This window comes from Notolepis coatsorum (genome assembly GCF_963971535.1).
Source record: "Notolepis coatsorum genome assembly, chromosome: 17".
Lineage (NCBI taxonomy): Eukaryota > Metazoa > Chordata > Actinopteri > Aulopiformes > Paralepididae > Notolepis > Notolepis coatsorum.
Window position 1 is genome coordinate 64703318 of NC_140181.1, and position 27058 is coordinate 64730375.

At 45.0% G+C, this 27058-nt stretch overlaps 1 protein-coding gene across 1 annotated transcript; it reads left to right on the forward strand.

Annotated features, from left to right (window-relative positions):
• The first annotated feature begins 249 nt into the window (after positions 1–249).
• Positions 250–26446, forward strand: LOC311243495 (uncharacterized protein). The gene is made up of 8 exons (XM_084332731.1): positions 250–594; positions 856–900; positions 1003–1317; positions 7322–7630; positions 10938–11252; positions 14747–14896; positions 15535–15612; positions 22871–26446. The coding sequence occupies exons 1-7, from the start codon at positions 561–563 to the stop codon at positions 15576–15578; spliced, it is 1212 nt and encodes a 403-aa protein (XP_084188857.1). The 5' UTR covers positions 250–560; the 3' UTR covers positions 15579–15612; positions 22871–26446.
• The last annotated feature ends 612 nt before the right edge of the window (positions 26447–27058 follow it).

Genomic DNA, 27058 nt, shown 5'->3' on the forward strand with positions numbered 1-27058 from the left:
ACTCTCGGGCATAGACAGACCACTACACTTCCGCGTTACATGGAGCTCGTGAGGGTGGGGGGGGGGGCGGGGGGATACAATTAATGCATGTTGATTAGAGCCTTGACATAAGTGGTCATAGCTGTGCTAGTGCTACCACCACTTATATCAAGGCTCTAATCAACATTAATTCATTTTATCCCCCCGCGCCCCCCCCGCTCTCTCCCATGAGCTCAAAATACCGGAAGTGTTGCGGTGGTCTGACGCTGGTCTATATGTAGACGACGACAGTTCCACGAACATCCGATGGCTCGATCTCTTAACTATTGTAACTTAGTAGTACTATCTGCTTGTGATTTAGAGTGACTTTTCATTCTTGACAATGCTAAGACTGAAGCTTGGCTGTCCATGTTGGCTGGCTCGATAGATAACTGTTGGCTACGTTAGCAGATATAAGCTAAACGAGTTGTTTGGTAACGTGAACATAACGTGAGTGAGAAACCTGCTACATTGGACGACGGCTGTCAGCATCGTTATCTGCATCGGCATCCTTCACGTCCGGTCTGATGGAAGGGTGAAAGATGCTGAAGATCCTCCACGTCTATTATTTTCTAGGTAACTACATCTTGCTGGGTGATTTTCTTTACTTAGCTAACTTAAGTCTGTTGTTTTGCTAGGTAGTAGTAGTAGTAGCACATGCTAACGCGAAGTTACTTGTTGCTACTCGTTGTTAGCGTTACATTTGAACGCATTTGAGACTCATTCTAAATGATATCCAGCCTGGCTACCTCTAGTAGTCTATTATTTCAAACGCCACCACTGATATTAGTAAGCTATTGTATCTATTATAATAAACGTGCACATTAACCCTTACAGGCTGCTGTTTCGTCCCATGGGGTGGAGTTAACGTTAATGCTTTTGGTAAGCTTGAAGCTCCTGTTGTATTTGCCAAATCAGACACCGTGTCCCTCAGTAAGTTCTCTTTTGTCTCACCTCTGAGAGCTTATCACGTCTGATCTGCAGATGGTAGACGCACCAGACTGGTGGACGGGGACAGCAAGTGTTCCGGGAGGGTGGAGGTACTTCACCACAACCAGTGGGGGACAGTGTGTGACCGCGGCTGGGACCTGAGGGAGGCCGACGTGGTGTGCCTGGAGCTGGGCTGTGGCTTGGCTGAATCCGCCATCCACGGTGCGGCGTTTGGTCGCGGCAGCGGGGAGATCTGGCTGCGGCACGTCCAGTGCTCCGGACACGAGGCGAGCCTCGCTCGCTGCGCCAGTGTCCTCCACAGTGACTCCCCCTGCACCCACGGGAACGACGCGGGGGTGAAATGCTCAGGTGAGAGTCTGTTCTCTGTTCAATCACCTCCCATGGGAACGGTTAATGACTTTTATCTACTGTGTTGATCCAATAAACGTTTCTGGATAATGGCCCAAAAAGCATGCATCAAACGCAGATGCATGCACACATAATAGACACAAGAGAGACCTGGTAACATGCAGTCGTCACATCATATGTGCTACACATTATTGGTTATGCTACAGGTTATGCTATTGCTACTACTGGATTAGATACTTGACTATTAATATGTGTGAGTACTGTGGGTGATTTTTGGACACATTTACTCAGGGTTAAAACAATAATATAAATCATTACACACAGAATAGGAGTTCAAACAATGTCTTGTATTTATTGAAAAGATCAAGACCATCATATTTACATGGGGTGGTCCATGGAACACTTCACAACAGACATACTAATAAGTAGTTATAACATGACAGCGGAATATGACGAAAGAATAACCAGGAAGGAGAGAGAGAGAAGTATAGTAGAAAATAAGAGAATAGATGGAGAATACGAGAGATTAAAGATAGAAGCCGAGAAAGGCAGAAAGACGAAAGACGTAAGGAGAAAGAGACTAGAGTAGCCAGAAAGAGAGTCCAGAAAGAGAGTGAGAGAGAGTCCAGAGCTAATGCCCTAGCCCTCAATATTATACTCTGCTCTGTCCATAGGCGTATGGCCGGTGGCCAATCCCAAACACGGCATCTGTGCATTTTCCCACCAAACCTAGATTAAAATGCATAGCCTATGTGTTTTTGGCCAAAGTGTCTTTTAGCTCGGCCCAGAGATAACTAAAATGCACATGTGCCCTGGCCTTGACACAGACGCCACTGGACTAGGAAGAGGCCTGAACAGACTCACAACATGTCATAATTCACACTCTATATTCTATATCGATAATGATTATACCTAATAACTGTTTTAATCAATGTCCCCAATTAAATAAGGTAAATATAAATATAGGTAAATCGCCCGGCGATTAAACCCCACCTAGACCCACTCCAGTTCGCCTACCAGCCCCGAAGTGAGGGTAGAGGATGCTGTCATACCTGCTGAACCGAGCCTACACTCAACTAGACAAGCCGGTGAGCACTGTGAGTCATGTTTTTTTTTACTTCTCCAGTGCTTTTGATACCATACGGCCTGGGATGCTGGGTGAGAAGTTGGAGGCGATGCAGGTAGAGGCCCCCCTGGTGTCCTGGGTTGTTGACTATCTGACGGGAAGACCATAGTATGTGCGCCTACAGAGCTGTGTGTCAGACAGACTGGTCAGCAACACCGGGGCCCCGCAGGGGACAGTCCTCTCTCCCTTCCTATTCACCATCTACACCAACGACTTCCACTATCTGTCAAGAGTCCTGCCACCTTCAGAAGTTTTCTGATGACTCTGCGATAGTGGGATAAGGACGGTGATGAGGAGGAATACCCGGCACTGGTGGTGGACTTTGTCACATGGTGCGATTAAAAACCACCTGAAGCTAAATGTGACCAGGGAAGGAGGTGGAGGAGTGCATCTGTGACTCCCGTTTCCATCAGGGGAGTCAATGTGGACACGGTTGAGGATTACAAATACCTCGGTGTACACATCGACAATAAACTGAACGGGTCAAAACACGCAGAGGTACTCTACAAGAAGGGCCAGAGCCGACTCTACTTCCTCAGAAGGCTGAGATCCTTCAACGTCTGTACAAGGAACGATGTTGAGGATGTTCTACGAGTCGGTGATGGCGGGTACGCTGTGACCTGCCTGGGCAGCGGACAGAGAGCGGGGGATGCAAACAGGCTGGATAAGCTGGTCAGGAAGGCCAGTAATGTGGTAGGGGTGGAGCGGGACTCTCTAGCGGTGGTGGCGGAGAGGAGGAGCCTTGCTAAGCTCTATGCCATCAGGGACAACCAGTGTTGCAGTGCTGGTATAACTCGGTATAACGGCGTTATACCTCGCTCACTGAGGCTGAAGTACGCGCAATCGCGCACGGAAATGTTCCCGCGTGTACGCGCAGTCACGCACACAAAAATCCGCTGTTCCCATTCGTTGTAACTAAGTACCGGCTCGGCCCGGGCCGCGGCCACCGTTTTTACATAACAAAAGCACAGGTAGAGTAGGCTGACCAAACGTCCTCTTTTGCCCGGACATGTCCTCTTTTCACGTCCGGGGGGGGGTTTATTAATTCATCGAAATGTCCGGGGTTTCACTGTTTTTCAGTTTCAGTTTCACGGCCCTTTGCGAGCATCTGAAGGCTCGGGGCTGCATTTTTCGCCGAAGATATAAATTACTGAATAAAGCGCTATTCGTTGCCGTTCGAATGCCATCTGGATCGCCAAAATCCGTGCCTCGGTTCTCGAGTTACATGCCGATATGTCAGGCATGCGACTTTTTACATGGCATTATCCAACCGGACTCCCGGAGAAGCATGCAGCTGCAGAGCCGCAGAGCCAGCGGCGCTCTCTGGGCCGCGCGCTGACGGCCGCGCTGTGAGGCAATAGTATCCAGCTGCAGGACGAGAGCACCAACACTCTAGGACCCTCGCTTCCATTGGCTGATTTGGGTCACATGACCGTCCCACCCAATGGCTGAATTGGAGTATTGCACTGCGGGATTGATTGATTGATTGATCGATTGATTGAAAACTTTATTAACAGATTGCAGAATGGGTACAGTACAGCTAAATACATACAATTGTTAAGGGGATGCAGACCAGAGAAAGACTTTCGTCTTGTTTACATCAGGGTCCCCCATTTTCAATTCATCATAACATATATGACATACACGACATACAGATAGACAGTACTGCTACATCTATACATTTATGACATATACCAGATTTGCAAATACAGTACTGTTTGTGATACAAAAGTTTCATACGCTGCTACCTTTTTCAGCTTCTCTATTTCAAGGCAAAAAAAAAAAATCTGTGCCAAAAAAAACTGTGCATGCGCGTGGAGCGTTTGACCTACTGTCAATTTGCCACTGCAACACTGGGGACAACCCCTCCCACCCACTATACACAGACTTGGCTGACACAAGGAGCATGTTCAGTGCTAGACTAAGACTCCCAAGATGTAGCACTGAACGGCACAGGTAGTCCTTAATTCCGACAGCCATCAGACTTTATAATGCATCCCTGTGCCTCACTGCATCACTGAGCACAGGGTGACAGTACTATCTTCCTGGACTTTTACTTTTACTTTAATTTTAAATCGACATACCGGTACCTACTCTATATTTTTACTGTATATTTTATATTAGAATTATAACATAGGAAATGTATATCCTGTATTTTATTCTTAGGCTTATTGTTATTCCTATTCATGACTTTTGTTTTGTTTACCTAAATGTTTACTGTGAGCGATTTGTAGTGCCACATTTCCCTCGGGATGAATAAAGGATTTCTATTTTATTCTATTCTATAAAATAAGCACAAAGTCAACTGAACATTCTCAAGCCTGAAAATATTTCCCACAATACTGTAGTACAGTGGTCACCAACCTTTTTAAGCCCAAGATCACTTTTTTTTTTGGTGAAGGCAAGATCTACCTATTGAAGCGTTGAGAGAAAAAGACAGCCAAGATTGTACTTTAAACTAAATTACTTTTATTTGCCTGTATTCTAATTACATGCAATGCTTTGGTCCAACATTAAAACGTCAAAGTAGAACTATTATGTACTTTCTCAGTCAGTGCTAAGTGCAGTCATCTTATGCAGCATCACTTTTCACATCAAAACAAAAGTAGAACTGTAATGTGGACTTTCTCATATTATTAACATTGACAAACATATTTACAATTAGAATTTTATAAAGTAGAACTGTAATGTATACTTTCTCAGTCAGTGCTAAGTGCAGTATCACTTTTCACATCAAAACAAAAGTAGAACTGTAATGTGTACTTTCTCAGTCAGTGCTAAGTGCAGTCAGTGCTAAGTGCAGTCAGTGCTAAGTGCAGCATCATTTTCACATCAAAACAAAAGTAGAACTGTATGTGTACTTTCTCAGTCAGTGCTAAGTGCAGCATCACTTTTCACATCAAAACAAAAGTAGAACTGTAATGTGGACTCTCAGGGTAAGATCTATTAAAAAAAAAAAAAAAAAAAAAAAATTTCATGGAAAGATCTACAGGGACAGTCTCAAAGATCGACGGGTTGGTGACCACTGCTGTAGTACAATGTCCATTATCTTAGTTTAACACATTGAGTGCCACGCCCCTTCCGGGAAGTGCATCTGGCCTTGCCGTCCATTAACCCCATGTAAACGTAGTTGTAGTTTGTAGAGCTAAACCTATATTTTATATATGGGTCTAACGCTGTCGATTGTCAGTGAGTTGCTTCCAGTCAACGTGCAAAAAAACAGATTTTTTTGATCTTATGTTGTGGGACTTGTACAGCACTTTGGTAAACTTTGTTGTTTTTAAATGTGCTCTATAAATAAAGTGGATTGGATTAATTAATTAAGTAGCCCCTTTCGTGACTGTGACGCAGCCAACAAGGTTTCACTCGGCTGCGCTACCTGGGTGCAGTGGGGCTGCTCTCACAGCCAACGACATGACATTACATAATTATGTTGCAACCTTCGTCTATCAAGCAAACTATTATATTATATTTAATTTATAATTTATAATTATATCAGACAATGCACCTACAAAAGCAGATGATTACAATTAAATTAGTCAACTTGGTAACACATTAGTCATAGCAGCATAGGCATAGCCTTATTAATGTTTTGTGTGGCGTCGCCGTCGTGTACAACGATACTTACGTTTTTTAGGTGATTTGACAAAGTTGTTGTAGAGTTGTGATATGCCATTTTTTTCTGGCATATCTGGCCCTCGGCTTTTTGGGCATTGTCTTTGCATATTTTAAAGTGTAACCACACGTCTGATGACTTCTTCGTCGACATGTCTGCTGCACATGTCCTTGTTGTTTTCAACACAGATAATCTCCACGTGCTTGTTGTAGAGAGGTGGAGTCGAGGCGCAGCTTACTTTCGTTTAATTGGAATGGAGGCGGGAAGGCGCCGCTTACTTTTGTTTCATTGGAATGGAGGCGCAAGATTTGAGGCAATTTTTTTTTAAACTTCGATTTCTTTTTATGTTCGAAGCTTGTGCCATCGAACGAAGCTTTGAAGTATTTAAGACGGCCACAGTAATGCAAAAAAAATTATCTGATTGCCATTCCAGTTATCCACAGCGATCCTGTCTCCGACGTTATTGGGCATTGCACATGAACGGGCGGGCGGGGTCAGTTGTCCAAGCCATCCCTATAAGCGTGTGTTTTGCCGGAGTGTGGTAAGGTCGATTGGTCTTCATTAATGAACAGGCACTGTAACCATTTCTCCCTGTATATTTATAAAGCCCTACTCTGTAAATGACCACCGTATATCTGCTCTATGTCGCACTGGAATACTGGTCCGCGTGCAACGTGCTTCAGTGACTGTCTGGTTCTTCAGGCACCCTATGCTTGGACTGAACTTGGGACAGTTTGTGTGTTGATGCAGTGGTATCATGGAATCTCTTGCAAACTGATCTAAAATGTAGTATTCTTGTCTCACTTGGGTGCTTTAGTTTTTAATCAATAACGGACCATTGACAACTTGTAATTGCTTTCCTTGAACTACTGTCTCATTCAACCCATTGTCTCATTAATTTGCTACTATATGGATATTGATTGTACGAATGCTTGTGTATTACTGTTTACTGAATGATTGAAGGTTTTGTAATTATGATGCCATCATGTACCCTCTGCGTCATTGAAAATGAGGGTCCCCCTCAATTGACTCACGAGGTAAAATATAGTTAAAAAAGATAAGGTGAATGCAGTACACTTGGTAGGGTTTGCAAAACATATTTTAGCTAAATGTTTTTAATTTGAACGTTTAAAAGGGCAAAACCCTTTCCAAATCTGATAGTTAATGAAGGTTGCGATTGAGTAATCGCTAATCATTAATAAACTAAAAATATATTGTATTGGACTGTACTTATTCTCTGTTCAACCTGTGTTGATCTCCAGGGACCCTTTTGATGCCCACACTCTCTCTACTGTCTCCGTACGCCGTGTTCTCTGCCGGGGAGGCCGTTCGCTTCAGCTGCACGGTGCTCCTGGGTCACCACCTCAGTGACTTCCACCTGTACAAGCAGGGCGTGGCCACGCCGCTGGTGACCCAGAGGGTGGACCAGAGCCAGACCCAGGTGGAGCTGGTCCTGTCCGACCTGGAGACATCGCACCAGGGCAGCTACAGCTGTCTGTACAGGATCAAGGGCAGCTCGCCGTCGCAGCTGCTCAGCTCCCCGCCCAGCAACTCCATCAACATCACTGTAGGTGAGTCATCATCACACAGTCACTGTCCTGTCCCACTGCAGGTGAGTCATCGTACAGACACCGTCCTGTCTCCACGGCTCCGTCGGTTCTGCCAGCATCAGCTCTACTCGGGCTAAAACCGAAACACAAAACTCGCAAACACATTATTTCCAGTTTAACATATCATAATGTATTGATGAAAAATGGGGGCACTGTAATTATTATAACATTTACTTCAAAGGGCAGCAAGCTCTATCGATCTGCGGATGTACAGTAGTGAATGGAATATCGTAGCCTCCTAGTATGCACAATGTGCATTGCACCCGAGTTCAAGAAAAAGCATGATGCCCATGTTCATGGCAACAATGAATTAGTCTGATCAAAGCAACGGTGCGGCTCGTTTTAACACACCGGCCGCCAGGATTGTTCAAGGGACTGTTTGAATATCTGTAATGTAATAACCACTATATGATAAGATAATCTATACCTATAACTACTATATATGATAATTTATACCTATAACCACCAAGCATGCTCACACAGGCCGCTATATCTATGGGCATTTTCCATATACATTTGCAGCTTTGTTTTTGCTGACCACCATATACAATGCCCTCCCTTACTCTCTCTGATCATCTCTCTCTCTCCTGTATCTCTCGAACACCTTGCTCTGTCTCCCTCCCTCCCTTTTATCTGCCTCTCTCCACTCTCCGACCACCCCTCTCTCTCTCTCTCTCTCTCTCTCTGTGGGTGTGTGTCTGTCTCTGCGTTAGATATTCCCCCTACTGGCTCCTCATATCATTTTTATCATAGCCCAATCTGACTAATATTGAGCCAAAACGGCAACCTACAAACCATAGACTGCCTATAATATTTTCACAGAGACAGCAGGTCCTACTCATTATAAAAAAAGAATATCGCTTGCAGTACATTTAATGGGCCCCCATACAAATGGGAAAAGTAACTCAAAATAGCTAAATCTAGAATCTATTATTAATCTAGAATCAAATCTATACATGTATTGAATTAAGAATATTATTAATAGAGAATCAATTTATTTTTATTGAATTGTGACCCCAGGAATAGCAATTGAATCGTGAGATTTCTGAATCGCTGCACCTCTAATATTAACATTTTGAGTGCCAACGACGAGAAATCTCGTTATTAATCGTTATCTTTTTATTAGCGATTTTCTTTTCATCAATCTAGCCTCACGTTACCACTGGGACTCTCTCTGAGCTCGAACAGGTAAAATACCGCCCCCTATAGTGTCCCGGATGATAATGCACCCATTGGATTGGACTGAATGAAAGTGCATGGGGAAAAGAAAATCTGGAATCCACATTTTACTTGTCAGGCATGTAATCCGAGCCGATTGCAGTCTTTGGTGGTCCCTCAGAACAGCGTGGAATATGTGTTTCGAGCACCCAGCGTTGGATCAATAAACGCGATCGATATTTAGAATGGCGATCAGGAATTGGAATAATCTTTTTGGAGAACATCTGATCTGAGGTAAGGAATCTATTTTACCAGTCTTGGGGTAATCGGAGCTTTTTTCACAGATATATCAATGTGGGCCCTATATGTGTATGTGTGTGCTGATCAGGAAATAAGATAATCGATTTTTCAGCCCGCTTCTCTAGCGTGCATAAGTACACATATACTATCGAGAATCTAAATAGGCCGAAAAATTACAGTTTTTTGCGTATTCCAGTAAAGGGCAGAATCTTTTTTTTTCTGGAAATTGTTGTTCAGCCTCACAATGCTATTTGATAGTAAATGTGTTTATATGTCCCACCCTCTGAAGTTGCTAATGTCTTTTTAATTTGGGCCTCACAGGGTTAACCTCTTAAGCCCGAGATATACAGTAAAAGTGTATATTTTCAGCATTACGTTTGTTTACCAATTATTTTAACTGTTATTAGTGAAATATAAGATTATAGAAATCTCAGGGCAATGAGTCGGAAACCGGCGCATATTGACAGGAGGAAGTGGCACAGCCAAAAGTGAGTGTAGTCTTTTGAAGGAAGAGACTCAGGGCTTTCGAATTTCGAAAAACTACCCTACCCAGCTCACACCAGCCCCTGTCAATCATCTGACTTCTGGATTTACTTTTTTATTTCTCTTATTTTTTGGGATTATCTCCCACAAACCTGAACGTTATTGCCATAAAACGGAACGCAGTTAGTTTCTCTACCTTTCTGTGAACGTCTTGCAAAAAATTGTGTTGCAATACGATGAAAAATGGTGGAGAAATTTACATTATAAAAAAGATGGCAGAATTCAGTACTGCATCTACAAAACCTTCTGTTTAATCATCTTCCCTTTATTCATTTGCTTAGATTTTTCAGGTCTGGTAAATTTTAGCATGGCGTTATTCACAGTCAAAGATTATAATTTTTTTTTAAATAGAATTGATATTCTCCTTTGGTTCATTACAATTTACTCAAGCCTAGTAACAGACACACTATTTCTGACACTGATCCATATATCTCCCTAGATTCAGATACCAAGAACATGCAAATGGACCATTAAAAAAAAATAATTAAATGTTTATTCTACGTCCTTATGGAATGAGTGAAAAAAAGTTAAATTTTTTTTTTTTTTTTTTATTATTATTATTTTTTTATGGATGGAAGAGCCGCACATTGACAGGCAAAGAGCTGCATGCGGCTCTCAAGCCGCGGGTTGGCCACCCCTGGCGTAGACCCTGCATGCCTACTTTAATTCAATTGCAATTCTATTTCAAATTAAAATCAAAATAGGGCTGGGGGCGATTACTCACGTTTTAATTTCAATTTTGAAGATAATCAAGATAAAACTATTATTGTGCCGCATGCTGTGTTGCTCTCATTTTGTCTTATGTTGTAAATGCAGCGCACCCTTCCTTCACAGCGGTGTGTTCTGCCCCTCCCCCCCCCCAAGCCTAAACGGTAGTTTCAGCTCGTGTTGAGAGGGAGGAGGGAGCCACGGCACGTTTTTCCAGTTATTTTGAAATGTCTTTGGTAACTTGTAGAAGATGACAGAAAGGCAGCCTTTGGTAGAGAAGAAAGGTAAAACAAATTCAGTCGTCATATATGATGTTCTCGAATCAATGAGTAATCGTGATTTCAATATCAATCAAAATAATCGTGATTATGATTTTTTTCCATAATGGAGTAGCCCTAAATCAAAAGTTAATAGAATAGTGGATCCACACTCATTTTGCAGAAACATTTTCACATATCCAGAACTTTCATATGCACAATGAGTTTTTCAAACTCTTGATGAAATGGATAACAAACTTAACATCTGCACTCCCTGTTCTTAATATCCTGTCTGAACCCAGTGGAGCTCCTCACTCCCCAACACTGGTACAACACGTCCATCGAGGCCCCGGTCGGCACCATCCTCAAGGGCCACGGCTTCAACATCACCTGCTCCACCCGGCAGCAGTACCCCGGGGGCTCCTTCCAACTGCGCCTCATCCGCTCCAACGGCACCGTGCGCCAGTCACTGCCAGCCCTCACCCCCTCCGTCACGTTCACCTTCCCCAGCGCCCAGAGTTCCAACGAGGGCTACTACTACTGCCTGTACCGAGTCCAGCTGGGTGGCCGCACCTTCGTGTCCAGGGAGAGCCAGCCCCTGCCGATCTCCATCAGAGGTGAATGTGGATCATATTAATAAGAGTGTTCTTTGTAAGTGATAAATGGTAGTGTGGTGTCTGGCCTCATCAAATGGTTGTGTTAACCCGTGTGAAAAAGTCTCATGGTAGATTGATTGTACCAGCCGTTATATAAATAATTTACCATGGTAAAAGTTAAGTATTTCGTATAATACCATGTTATAATCTAATTTAAACCATGATACCGATGGTAATATCATGGCATCTCCATATCTTTTCGGTCAATACCATCATCGTAGTGACTAGTGACCAAAAAATCGTGTGGTTGAAAGAAACACAGAGATTAAACACAGTAATCCTACAACTGGCCTTTACTGCTAATTGAAAATCTGATGATCTAGACACTGAATCATTCTTAGGTTGGTGTTTACCAGACCTGGGTCAAATAGTATTAGCAAAAAATATTAGCCAGATGGGTTGGCCAGCTTTTAACGTCAAGGAGGTTAAAACTGACACTTGAATTGTTTAGAAATCTCCAGATCTGTTATTTTATTATAATAAATAAATTATGTAAATATGTTTCATATTGATCCACCATAAGTCCTTGTTTGAACACTGTCCATATTTCATCTGTTTCTATGTATTTCCATGACAAATTATGAATTGCTGTGGAATTGTTTGATATGTTTTCACCACTGATCAGTAGACGCAAAAAGGATACAAAATATTTCAATAATATATATTCGATATATTCCAATATCTAAAGAATGAGAACTCTGGTGTCAATTCCTATTAAGGTAAGAATGACATTGGATGCATGCGTAAAAAAATGTTGCATTGCCTTTTTACAGGTGCTACAGGCTTTTTCAAACAGTGCATTGTAGTTCTGGTAGGCTACTAAAATATGAGCAACACCACCACAGTAGCCCAATCTGACGCTCTCCCCATCAGGAATGGTGCGTTCTCTTCTCGTTCTCTCTCAGTCCACCAGAAAGTACTTAAAACTTGTGTAGAAAACCTACCCAAACATTTCCCTGTAACAATGATTGCTTTCTATGGCTAGAATTACAGTTCATTGTTATTATTATTGATTTGGCATTGAAATAGACCTACCAATGATCAAATCCTACAGCTTTACAAGAGACTTTTCCTAATTGTGATTAAAGGGGAATGCCACTCATTTCAATAATTAACATTATCTTCTTCCTATGCCCCAGGACGGTTCAGTCAGTATTTAACACACGTCAATCTCTCCTAAAGCTAGATGTCAGAGAGGGAACCCTCCAGTCAGTGATGTAGCTGGGATGTAAAATCAGGGGGTTGCTCCATAGACAATTGACTATGCTCTGAAATGTTTTTGTGAGCTCTTACACCTAAATTAGGTTTATATTCTAGCATTGGCTGAATCAGAATCAAACCCTCATTTCGGTGTAAGAGCTCACAAACATTTTATGGCCTCAAATTCTGAGCCCCATTCATTGTCTGTGAAGCAGCCCCAGATTTCACATCCCAGTTACATTCTCTGATTTCTAAGATAAGATATTCCTTTATTTATCCCCTTGGGCTTGGGGAAATGTGGGCGTCATAGCAACATGGGGGACTAAAACTATAGTAAAGATAAAAATATGCGGTGTAAACAATATAATTAACTCTGAATATAAGCAAGTAAACTGTGTAATCAAAGGTGCAGATGAGGGTCTGTATGTCCCATCAGTTATATTATACGTTACAATAAATATGGGCAACACTTAGAAGTATACAGTTTACAGTATACACGGGTGCCGTATACATAAGGTACCCTAACTGGCATGATATACGTCATAACTTATAGTCCGTGCAGTTTAGTTGGTAAGAGTCAGACACACTTAGTGATCAGACATTCCTCGAATTCTGTTGCTGTTAGTTTCTTTTTTTAAACTTAAATTTGTATTGACATTTAGACATACAACATCAAACATATGACAGTACACTGACATGGGTCCCTTGAATCCCTATGCTAAGGCTGTGTTCAGCAGCCCAGACCCCCATAAGAGGGACCCCCCCCTCCCGCCATCCACCCCGGGAGATGGGACTCGCCCATATCCCAGGACCGCTATACACGGAGCCGGGCCCCAGTGACACGGGTCCCTTGAATTGATTGGGCCAGTAGAGGAGAGGGCAGGGGACCCCCCCCCCCCCCCCCCCCCAACCAAGCCAAGCCCGTTAACCTTCCATGTCCCAAAGAACCCCACCCCCCGCTCATCTACCCCACAACACACAAAACCCCACTCTCCCGGGCCGAAACGATGGTATATATATATACATACGGTGGGGTGGGGAGGAGACTGTACATTAGGAGGGGGTGGGTGGGTGGGAGAGAAATATACATACGGTGGGGAGAGAATATATACATGCGGTGGGGAGGAGACTGTCTATTCGGAGGGGGTGGGGGGGTTTGGACATTTACGGTGGCCAGTTTCAAATTGCAGCCTCCCGTAGGTGCTCTTTAAGAGCGGTTTTGAATGTGGGTAGGGATTCACATTCCTTTACAGTCCTGCTGTTAGTTTCAGGAGAGAGTGATTCATGCTCACAAGTGCTGACTGAACTGTCCCGGGGCACAAGATGAACATATGTGAATTTTTTTTTACCTACTTTTTCTCCCCATTTTCTATTTTTCTCTCATCCCAATTTTTGTATTATCCAATTCTACCCTCCCCTGTCTCGAACGTTGCTGGACTATGCCTCCCACTGGTCGGCTGCAATGTGGACCAAGCCTTGCATCACGTGTCCCCTCCGGCACATGAGGAGGCAGCTGTTGCATCTTTTCACCTGTACAGCGCAATCTCTCAGCGGCGAGGAGTAGCGCGTGGGAGGCTCACGCTGCCCCCGTTGCTTCCTGATTCTGCTGTACAGGCGCACCAACCGACCTGTAGGAGTCGCTGTCCACAACGTCCGATCCCCACCCACCGGCTTTCCCACCCCCTAATACTGCCAATTGTATTAGTATGAACGACCAGCCAAGCCGGAAGCAACGCAGAGAGCTGGGCTCGAACCCAGCATCTCCTGCGTTAGTGGTGAGCGCCTTGCCCACTGCGCCACTTAGCCTCCATATTATGTGAATTCTTAAAACGGGTGCTGTGAATGAATGTGGCCGATTAAAGCCGTAATAACTTACTCAGTCGGTGGATCCGGTTAATACAATTTATTAACTCGGAATGAAAATACCAAAACCGATATATGGCTTGAATGACTCTCACCAAACAACTAGCTATTGGAATCTGGAAGAAGAGCGATTTCCCTGGAGAAATCCTCTTTATAGACAGGAGAGGGGGGGTGGGTACAGGACACAATAAAACTGGGGGTTTGGGGAGAGGGGAGGAGACAAGTTCTAGGAGGAAACGAGTCCTAGGAGAAGACAAATCCTGTTATCGTCCACAGTGCCATTCCTCTTCTTTTTTTTAAGGATGAAATACTTGATTCAAATCCATCCATGCAAACCAGATGGCTGTGCCCAGCGAAGCGTGACTGATTTCTGCTGTCCTCTCGTCCCTCAGACCCAGACCCGGTGCTCAGCCCCATGGTGATCAGCTGGCTGGTGTCCAGCCTGACGTTCGTTGTGGCCGTCGTCATCATCATCATAGTGGCCAGGGTGCTGTGCAAAAGGGAAAAGAAGCCATCTGAACTGGAGAGAGAGACCAGAACCTGTATGTCTTGCGTTTTATACGTCAGCCTTCCCAACCTTCTTCTCATCCGAGGACTGTAAAAGGGATACTCCACTCATTTTTAAAGGCTAGTTTTGGGTTGTCACACAAACTGGGAGTTATTGCAGTCCATTCGAAAAAGGACTTGACACCAGTACCCCCTCCTGCTGACTTGTTGTAGACAATTTGTGTAAAAGCGTCAGCTAAGGACAAAATATCGGAATGTGCATTCAGATATTAGAAGAGGTTGTTGGCAACGGTAGTGGAAGTCAATGTGGACCAAAACCATTTCTCTGAAAAATCACGTGTCATTCTGGGGAATTTCTGCATCGTTAACATTTGGGAAGCTAGTTTGTGATAGCTGTGATTTTATTTTTTTAAAGATTTTTTTTAATGATTATTATTATTTGGGTCCCCTATTCCACTAGCATGGCCAACAAATGCTAATCATTTCAACTTCTAGTGAAAAAGAAAAGGAGGAAATTACTTATACTGTGTATGTGCTTTTTGGATGTACTGAAATTATTCCTAGTTTGTGACTAATCAGATTGGCTTCTCAAAAAGGGTGTAGTATCCCTTTAATCCACACTTGTATTAATTTGGAAGAATTCATAAATTAACAGCTGTGCTTTTGTCTGCAGGTGTGGACAACACTTATGTCGCCTTATCAATAAATAAGATTTGACTGAATATGCAGCCAAAATTGGAGGCGCCTAAAGGTATGGATTGTCTTGGTACTAGAACAATGATGTATGTTGTATGTATGCATTTTTCTTCACAATATCGTCATCGGGGGCGGCTGATTGGCGCAGTGGGCAAGGTGCTCGCCTCTAATGCAGGAGACGCTGGGTTCGAGCCCAGCTCTCGGCGTTGCTACCGGCTGGCCGGTCGTTCATACTAACACAATTGGCAAGTGTTCGAGGGTGGGAAAGCCGGTGGGTGGGGATTTGACGTTGTGGACAGCGACTCCTACAGGTCGGTTTGGTGATGCCGGTGCGACGGAAGCAGGAAGTGACTGGGGCAGCGTGAGCCTCCCACGCGTTACTCCTCGCCACAGAGTTCGAGCTGCTGCGGTGAAAAGATGCGACAGGCTGCCTCCTCGTGTACCGGAGGGGACACGTGATGCAAGGCTTCTGTCCTCACTACAACCGACCTGTGGGAAGCGTAGTCTAGCAACGTTCAAGAGAGGCGAGGGAAGAATTGGATATATGAAATTGGGATGGGAGAAAAATAGAAAATGGGGAGAAAAAGTGGATCAAAACAATATCGTCATCGAAGATGTTTGGTTTGTTTTTTTAAACGGTAAAAAAAAGAATTATCATCCTGGCAGTGTTATAAAGCATTTGTGATACTGAATGAGAATTCTGCGTTTTGAACGAAAGCTGCACCATGATAAAAACGCGTCACATTGTTTGTATTGGAAAATATTGTTACACTGTCAATGATAAGTAAAACATATATATATCAATGATTTTGGCCATATTGCTCAGCCCTAATGTATGTCCTCTTGATATTTGACAAGGCAAAACGTAAGGTTATGTATATAACCAAGTTCTATGAATTCTGGTGACGCTCAGCGTCAGTCTGCACTGACTTCACTTCGTGCACGAGCACTGAATAAAAAATTCCACAATGCACCTTTACATACCAACATTCGTCTGGCCACACCCCTATCCGCTTACCTTCATAAGCAGGTGTGTGGTCACCTACTCGCCTCCTTCCCAAACTTTAACCACAAGGCGAGATCAAGGGCCGCAGCGCCGTCCTGACGCTGAGCGTCACCAGAATTCATAGAACTTGGTTATATACATAACCTTACGTTCTATTTCATTCTGGCCTCTGCTCAGCGTCAGTCTGCACAAGAGGAGCTGAGCGGAAGCCAGAAGCTCGACAAATGTACCCCGCTGAGGCCCCCCACAACCATCAGACCGGGGAGGACCGAGCCCCCCGACCCTCCATAATGGAGGGATACCCTCCCTATTGGAGGACGGGAGGGAGACTGATCCGACCGTGCGAAGAGGAACTCAAGCAACTCAAGGCACAGGGTGAGCAGATCGTGGCTTGACCCCACGACTACGCACAACCCGCATGCCACCAGGGAACGAACGAACGGAAGGAACAACCCTCGTTACTGCCCCCAAAATCACGGGGTCAAGAGCAAACTCAACCCTGTGGCAAGGCCGTAGCAGCAGAGCGCGAAGGAAGACCCAGACCCACTGAAGGGACTGGATCCCCTGGAAAAAGGGGGGCCCGGAGAGGTCAATGACGCCAGGCATCAAGACCCCACCAGGCGGTCACTTAGTGACACCGCCCCCCCACATGGCCAGCGTATTCGGACAGGGCCCCTCCAAGAGCGGGCCCTTTCCCCCCAATAGTACACCGCCTGGCACACTGACCCTGCAACACAGGCAGTCAGCATGGCCGTAAAGCATTCAAAAGGTTAACCAACGGAAGCAGGCAGCGCACCGGGGAAACCAGGCAGCAGGCTGTAGACCCGAGCCTGGAGCACTGCGGACGAGACAGGCGCCAAAGGGGTCAACTGAAACAGCACCCCGGCGGAAGGGGCGTATGCTGGCGTTGTTGCGCACCATGATAAAGCCTCCCATCAAAACAAAACCACCCAGAGGGTTCGAGGCAGAGAAGGCTGACACGATTGGCAGACGTCATGAGCGTGCAGGGGCACACTCAACCGGGTAACCCGGGAGTTGACTCTGCTCCAACACACCAGGGAATCAACCACCCTCTTGGTCACATACGGTGGTTGTTCCTATAACCCCTCAAGAAAAAAGGGGTTATCCCAGGCCTACGGTTTCAACGAAACATTACTTCGGACCGGGCCCGGCGGCTGGGGAAGCACACAGGGTTACCAGAGGAGGTCCAGAAGACCACCCCAACAGCCCCCTCTTCGCCATGCGTGAGAGAGGAGCGAAAGAAAGGAGAACCAGCCCCTTATAATAGTGCCAGGTACAACGTGTACCCAACAAAGGGTCTCCATAACTCCTAACCCCGTGACACCCGGGCCGACCCGGCATTTTCCCCCCCGAAAAAAGCACAAGTCCCTCAGGGTACCAGAACAGCAGATCTGCATCCCCGGCGGACAACGGGTTAACTGACCTGGACCAGCGCGACCAGAGCCAGTCCCGTGTCCTAACCACGCCGACATGCCCACTCCAGGAGAGGGGGCAGGTATGCGTGTTGATCTAAAACATGAAAAGAGGGCTCCACCCAGACGGTCCTATTTATACCACGCTCAGTGGCCCACCCCAAGTGCTTGAGACCCCTCTACCTATGTTCTGATCTATTCCGTTAACATCCCCCAGATATGAACAAGAATCCGTCGAGACCCAGTAACAGGAAAAAATCCCCCATCCCAGTTGCCCTATAAAAACGCTGTTTTAATAACAAGCAACCAAGGCGTACTAGCCTCCCGCATGATTCTTAACAGAAACACCCCGAGCCAGCACTATGTATGCGTCGGGACCCAAAACATATCAACGGACAGTCTAACCAGACCACACATTGATCCTTCAAGGCGCCTGGGAGAACGACAAGAAGGTTGTCGTGCTTCATATTCTCCACTCTTTTTTTTTATTAAAAAAGAAAGAAACACAGACTGACATGAATCCCACGTGACGCAGCCGAGGGTCTTTTTTTTTTTACATTTTTACATCCTGCCACCCTCACCACAGAGGAGAAACGGAACTCCTCAGAGACTTCCCACGTGAGCCATAGATTGAAAAGTCACGGTAACATTGAGTCATGTGACCAACCGACTCAAGTTACACGTATATCGAGCGTAGTAGAACAGTAAGTTCCTACGCTCTGCCCCGACAACTTGACAACAACAGACCCTACATACCATCAAAGAGAAGCCGCCTATTCTCAGTCCTTGCCCCACAATGGTGGAATGAACTACCCATCCCAGTTAGGACAGCCGAATCCCGTCCAATCTTTCGCCGTCGACTAAAGACTCACTTCTTCAACCATTATCTGAAATGATAAAAAAAAAAAAAAAAAAAAAAAAAAAATCTAACCCCGACTAACCTTAATGTCATGCACTTGTCCTAATAAACTAACCTACACTGTAACACGCAACACTTTGATGAACATTGTTACTCAGCTGATAGAGTTATACCCTTCTTGCTGTCTTGTCGCACAGAACTTGTAAGTCGCTTTGGATAAAAGCGTCAGCTAAATGACTAAATGTAAATGTAAATGTACATACGGGTCTAAACTCACGGAAGCCGTCGTCCAATAGAAACGTGCCTAGTGACTTTGCTATGACTGGGGGAAACCCAAGACTCAACGCCTGTGATAGGTGCAGAGTCTGGGAAACCCTCCCCCCCCCCCCCCGTGCCAAGCTGCCTAACAGCTTGACCCTGACCGAATGAAAAGAGAGTCCCAGAAACTAGGCTTGGGCGGTATGACGGTATTAAGGTATACCGGGGTATTTAGAGATACCGACGGTATTGATTCAATACCGTCCGTCACCGTCAAAATCACAGATGCGCTTCAGTTTCTATAACAATGAAACAGAGTTTTGAGTGTAGTGCACACAGAGTGTAGTGCACACATGCGCCAGCAGAGGGCGAGACCGCTCTAGTGGAGCGAGTGGGTCACAACGGTGTTCACGTTTTACGGTAATGTTGCGACAGTGCTGTGAAAATACCGTAAAGCGTTGTGACGAGAGTTGGTGACGTGTTGTTGTCGAGTGGTGCACTGGTGGAGCAAGCAAATAATCCGTCTCTTATTATATGTGAACTAAAGAGTAGGCCTACAAGGTTTACACAACAGCCCCCACCGCCTTTTTATTGTATTTGTACCGTCCTGTACTGTCAGCTGTTTATCTCTCTGTGAGCTACTGAGCTTGAATAACTAGCGTTAGCTCACGTTAAGTAGCGTTAGCTCTGCGGCTAATCTTAGATTACCCTGAACTAAATCAATGACTAGGTTATAAAGCATTCGAGTAGTTTTCACTGCACATAGAAGTAGCCAAACAACGGGAGCATTTCGGGAGCATACCAAAACCCAGGCAATTTCTAGCCCTTAAGGAATCAAATAGTCTGCCATGGCTAGATGCTAACGCTAAAACGGTGCAGGCTTCTACCGGTGCGGGACTACCATTCTGAGAGCTGACGATGATTTGTTTACTTGGTAACTCGGGTTGGGTTGCCCCCCCCCCCCCCCCTCCCGCTGATGAATAAAAGTCATACCGTCATATACCGTGCACCGCGGTGTTAGGCAATCAAGGTATAACGGTATGAAAAAAGTCATACCGCCCAAGCCTACCAGAAACCCCCTGACCACCTGACCAATCAGAAGAGGGAAGGAGGGGTTTATCCGGTACCCCCTCGCAAGCCCAACCCTCGCATATGACAACAACAGCCATATGATACCTTCAGTAGCAATCCCAATGAATAGCGCAAGCTAATTCAATGCACGCTAGCCACAGACACATCTGTGAACAGGGTTCATAGCAAGGCCAAGTTGTGTATGTGTGAACCCGACACCCGTATCTAAGAGAGAGAGAGAGCGGCTGAGCCGTGATACGTTTTCATACGAGCATTACTGCAAACCAACACAATAGTGTTGCAGCTCAATATCACTGTTTAAGCAACAGAGCACACAACTAACCTCTACCTTTATGTGAAGATTCAGGTTGAGGCAGAAAAAACCCTTTTTCAACCGAGTGTAGGCTGCAGGCCTTGCTTAAGCTTTAACATGAAAGTAACGTCTAGCCCTCCTATCAAACCCATACTAGCAAAAGATTCACACGTTGCATCCCCATCATATGTTTGGTGAATAAACACAGTTTGTTAACAAAAAATACAGTCCCTCCTTAGGAGGGACTCTTTATTTTTCAACAAAATCATAGTGGGGCCGGGAAGGGAACAGGGGGGGACCACAGAGGGAAAAAGTCAATGAACTTTAGCGACGCCTGCCACAAGCCGCTCGGGGTTTTCCACCCCGTGGAGCCCCGGAGGGACGGTAAACGATCGGCGGCTGGTCTCGACGATCCCTACCGTCACCTCCGGGCGTAGATGGGCCGGCTGCAGTGGCGGAGGCGCCCTCTCTCCTCCTGGCCTTCTTCGCCGAAGGTCCAGCAGTGGCGGTGGTAGCAGCGGCGGCCACGGCAGAGGAACCTCGACGACGCGGCGGCCGTCTGACTCCACCGGCAACATCGGCCGGGGGGAAATGAGGCTGGAGCACGGAGCGCTCCTCCTGCATCTCCCTGCAGGTTGAGGTCATCAGCTGCAGTGCCGACCCGAATAGTCCAGCCTCGGAGAGGGGTGCCGTCAGAAGTGGAGTCCTCTTCTTCTCCGGCACACGCGCCTGCTCCAGCCAAAGGTGGCGCTGGATCAGAGTGGCCAGGGCGCGCACTTTCCCAGCGGCTATAGCCTGCGGCTGAATCAGATGCAGGATGGCTCCTGCCGACTGGGCGGGCTGATCATGTTGTAAATCAGTCAGCTCTGTGCCGCCTGTCAATATCCCGGACATGAATCTCGCCAGCTGCGCGATGTTGGAAGTGGCAGCTAGAGATTGTGTCCCGGAGATAAATGACTGGTCGCTCAAACGCCAACCGCCTCGCCGATTTCCCTTGGGGAACCGGCTTCCGTAACGGCTCCCACACCACCTCAGGACAAAGGAGTGCCGCCATCGGCCTATCAAGCCGTGGCACGCCCTCCTTCATGCCGTCTACCAAACCCACCACCCGCGTGACTTGCACGTAGGCGGGAGTAAGGCCCATGATGTGGGAGACCACCTGTCCCTGACGGACGTAGGCCGCCATTGAAGGGAAAAATGGGTAGACAACGTCCACCCCTCTCACCGGGCGACGTTGCCATAGATGACCTATGAGATCGTCAGGGACAGGAACAGGCAGTGGCTGCGGCAGCGGCACGCCGTTTGCGACTGCCGCCGCCGCCATGAGCTCGGGGAACAAAGCACGCAGTTCCCCCTGCATACTTTCCCCCTCCGAGCCCGCGTCCCTCACATGCAGCAGACTACTGGTTAAGGAGCCACATTCTGATGTGGCTGATAGCAGGGCATCCCGCCGCCGAGTCAGAGGTTCTAACCCAACATCTGCGGATGAGGAACCCCAAGGAGACATCTCACCCCCCTCCAGTGTTACCTGGACGGGCGGGAGACATGTCTCCACCGGGCCTTCAAACAAGAACCCGTCCGCCTCTATCATGTAGTCCTCTGTTTCCATCGGCCATGTAGAGACAGACTCATCCTCATCCGGCTCCAGCAACTCACCAAAACCAGGCCGTTCGTGTCTGCAAGCCACCATCTTGCGACGGGAGCGAGCTGACGCAAAAAGTTTGCGTCTCAAATCCCCCGCAACCAAAGGCGCCGGCCGCCCAACAGTGGACGACTCCCCGGAAGCAGAGGAACCAGAGCCGGAACCAGGCCATCGCACAGGAGACGGCACTGGTGCACCAGCTCCTTGGAGAGGCAAATTACCCATCGGACGCCTACCGGGCGTGGCTGCCGACCACGAGAGAGGCCTCAACCCCGCTCCAAGACGCACGACAGAGGCGGCAATGGAGAACCGCTGGTGAAGAGTGGCGTTGCGAGCGCGACCCTCCGAGGTAGACATTATGACTTAGCTTTTTTCTTTTGAAATATGAGAGGAGAAAAAAGCAAGAAAAAATGTAAACACGTATCAACTTTCTTCAACTAACAACCTCGTCAAGTGTGGGTATCTACCAAAGGCATTTCCTTGTGGTGAAAGTGAAGAAGGAGGCGAGTAGGTGACCACATACCTGCTTATGAAGGTAAGCGGATAGGGGTGTGGCCAGACGAATGTTGGTATGTAAAGGTACATTGTGGAATTCTTTATTCAGTGCTCGTGCACGAAGTGAAGTCAGTGCAGACTGACGCTGAGCGGAGGCCAGAATGAAATAGAACTGACTGTCCATGTCTCATTGTGTAAAAGCTGGTTAGCTGTCATACAGTGTTTCTGTGTTTCAGACTTTGAGCCCAGAGACTGGGGTGAAGACCTTCTTGGACTGGTGAGGAGGGAGATGTGACCAAGTTCCAAAGAACCACCCAGCTTGGTCCATCACCACCCAACACTGTGTTCATCATCACCCAACACTGTGTCCATCGGCAAAATGGCAACAACACTAATCGGAAATATAGCCGCACATGGCCATTGCAGCATTTGGCATATGGGGCACTGAAGCATAAGCAATATGGCATTGATCATTATGACACTAAGCATTATGGTATTATGCATTGGGGGTCGGACATTATGCATTTAGGCATTAAGCACTATGCCATTGGGCATTGTGGCATTATGCTGCCAGGAGAGGAAAGGTCAAGATATCTTGTTGTCGGTTTGGCCTGATGATGGCGCTAGAGAGGGATGACTAAGATCAATAGGGTTGTTCCTCTAGGGCCCATGAATATTCACAGCAGATTTTATGGTAATCCAACCATTACTTTTCAAGATATCTTGTTCTCTGTTTGGCCTGATGGTGGCGCTAGAGGAAAAGGGATTGATGGATTTAAAAAATCTACATGTTAACTTGCCAGTGTAGAATGTCCTATGTAAAGTAGATCCAGTATTTGTATGGCTTCAAATGTTAGCATATTAGCATAGCATACAAGTGGATTAGCATTTGGTGCTAATTAATTTGTCCTTATTGTAAGCATATTGTGCTAACTGATTGGCTAAGTTAGAAGAGGCAGCTGCATTGATTGCAAGAAGAAATCAAGAGCATTGGTAACACCAGTGGAAAACAAAGCCTAGAGGCTAGTTACTTGTGGCTGGTCTCTCTTTCAGTGACACAATAAGACTTTTAAAGGTGCTATAGATAAAAATAAAAGGTTTTATATAGAGTAATCATTTAAAAATAATAATAATATATCCACAGAGCTTTTTAGAAATTATAATAATTATTGATTAATGAATTTGGCGGGTCCAAACTGAATGTTGTTTACATGTTACTGCATGTATCCCCGCTCTACTTCCCATTTACCCACGTGGAATGCACCTATTTGGATAAATTACATGCTGGTGCTCTAGTGCGCCATCTAGCGTCTGACTATTATCTATAGCACCTTTAACAATGGAATTACATTTCTTTATCGGAGAAGAAACGTTGCCTAAACAAAGTAAATTCCATGAAGACCATTGATAATTAATTTGTTGATGGGTGTTTTTCTGCCGGCCTGAGGGATCGAACCAGCAATTTTAGATATGCTTTCATGCATTGTGCACTAATTTCTTGTCGTCCAAATGAACCCTGAAGTTTCTGATTATGGACGTCTGTCAATGCTGATAGTTCTTAATATCATTTGGATTAAATCTGAGAACTTGAAAAGTAGGCAAGATAAAATTGCTAGTGTTCAGAAGGAGGACCTGCTCACCCTGGGACTTGAATGACCTTTGTATCCTCAGGTGAGGTGACTTACACTGTGAGAAATTGAGGACATGTTTTGTCATGAGTCTTCTCACATTTTAATAATTTTAGGGAGTCGGTGAAAGAAATTATTTGGACAAATTCTTATCAAAGGTGGTCTATGACTTTTGCCACATAAATTGCCACATGGTTGGCAAGTTTGAATTGGACACCAATTGGGACTGGAACCAGCAACCTATCCCCAGAGGAGGTGATTTACTAGCTTCACCACTGGAAAGATTAGGTTTTACACACCTTTTTATAACTTGAGGCAATGACATCACATGTGCCAGACTCGTGTATTTGTGTCCGTATTTTCCCCAACAATTTAATTGTTGGTGATAAGATTCTGAAAGTAAATCAGACAAACTTCTGCTGAGGTACACTCCGGTGTATTGTCAAATATTTTGGTGAAGTTTGATCAAACATTTGGCAAAACAAAAAATGTGAAGACTTGGAGATATAGATGTTAATTGATTTAGCATATTTTGAAGAATAGTGACAGACTTCATCATTTTCCATAGGTACCAGCATATGAAAGTTTCATCTCATTCTGGAGGACAACCTCAGAAGATGACAGACCTATCGCACATAATATGGATTTTTAATGAATTTTAAAAGAGTTGAGATTTAGGTGGCTGCTATAGCGCCACCATCAGCACTATTGGCTCCATATTTGGGGATGCCTAATGTGGCATAGGACTGGACCTGTATGCACCGTTTTGTAAATTGTCATGTATAGGAATGCTGTTTTAGTACCCATTTTCTGGCACTATTGTGCCCCCTATGGAGCGATTTTAAAATGATTTTGTCCTCATGATCATATACATTCACTCAACATATCAAATGAATATCGTGATGATTGTATGACATATTGATGACTTATGGCCAATTTTGTGCTAAGGGAAGCGTTTTGTCGAAGTTCATTGGTTGATAGTGGCCATACCGTTTATTAATATAAAAAATTTATACTTTTTTGAGTTTGTATCTCAAGCTCCTTATGTTGTCTGACAACTTTGGTGTTGATTGACAATTGAAAAAGCCTTAGGAAAAAAACAGTTTCGTGGCAATTCAGTATGATAGACATGGGTGGTTCTAGAGGACCACGTTCACCTGCATATATGTTGATTTTTTGTATCAACTTTTTGGCAGTTGGACCCAAGGTGTGGGAGTTATGGCCTTTTAAGTGTGATGTTATTGTAGCGCAACCATCTGGCAGACATGGGTGCATGGCCTTGTCTGAGTAGTGGAGGGTCGTAGGAACCCGCCTGCCAAACCTATGGTTTATGAGCTGCACGCACTTTTAGCGGGGAAAAAACAATAATCCTTTCAAATACAATAGGGTTCCAGGAGCTTCTCTGCTTGGGCCTCTAACGAGTTAATCTAAGACATTCTGGACGTGGTGCAACTCTTCGCTGAATACTTAACCATTTAAAGACTACAACACTAAATAAACATTTGCCTTTTCATATGCCAGTTTTCAGGCTAGTGTCTTCTTGACACCGGAAACAACTGGGCATCGATAGGCTATTGAGCACTGTATTATGTTGAGATAATGTGCAGATTAGATTAACAGGCTAACTCTTGTTAGTGGTACATAGAATCCATTTCATGACTGAGGACAACCTTTGGACTTGTGGCAGACTTCATATTCACTCAGGTGTGGCTACTACTACACACCCACATATAGGGGATGAAATACTGGTACTCTTAAGAAGCCTGATGGTGAACCTGTGAGATGAGTTCCTCAGGTCTCTGTCTATAGGCTGTATGTATATATATATATACACACTATTTATTACTTGTTTGTTCATTTTGTTTAGTTTTCTTTTTTATTACCAAGTAACACTGTAACAGGCTCCACTAAGTGTATTATGTCCTTGCTTCCACAGATCAATGATCCTTAAAGGATTAGGGGATGTTTTGTATTATTTTTAGAAGCCCTGCGATGCATCCTCTCGTCAGTTGCAACATGTACAAATTGTGTAATAATAGACTGTCATAGACTATATCACTGTAGGTATTGGAGCTTTTGGGTTGAAAGGGTTTGTATTTCACTCAATTTTGAGTTTGGTCGTCTACTCATATTGCTGTTATGTACTCTCCAGGCACCTGAGATCAAACTAAGAATAAAAAGAAAAACTGCTTAGTATTAAAAAAAAAATTGTCCGTCTTTGCCATTATGCACTCAACTCATCATTCTATGTACAATACTAGATAACCGACACTCAGGCTGCTTCCTTAGTAGATTAATGGGTCAGTTTGGTCTTTGCTGACCAAGACTTGTCGATTATTTTTTATGCTGAATTGAAAAAAACTAGACTGCACCAATGTGATTGCATGTGGTAAACACAATTTTACATCTGTTGTAATTGTAATTTAGCTGACTCTTTTCTCCAAAGCGACTTACAAGTTCTGTACGACAAGTCAGCAGGAAGAGTACAACTCTTTCAGCTGAGTAACAATGATCATCAAACAGTGCTGAAACTTGGGTGCTGCAGTATTGAGTGCAAGGACATTAGACATATTAGTATAGATTTTGATTTTATTAGGGATCCCCATTAGCTGGTGCGATAGCAACCAGCTAGTCTTCCTGGGGTCCACACACAAAAAAACATACAAAAACAATCACTATTGCAAAAACAAAATTATTAAAAGTCAGTACACACAATGCATAATGAAACTACTGTAACAATTAAGATAGCTAAAATTACATTAGTGTAAAACAAAAAATTACTTTAGTGTTAAAAAC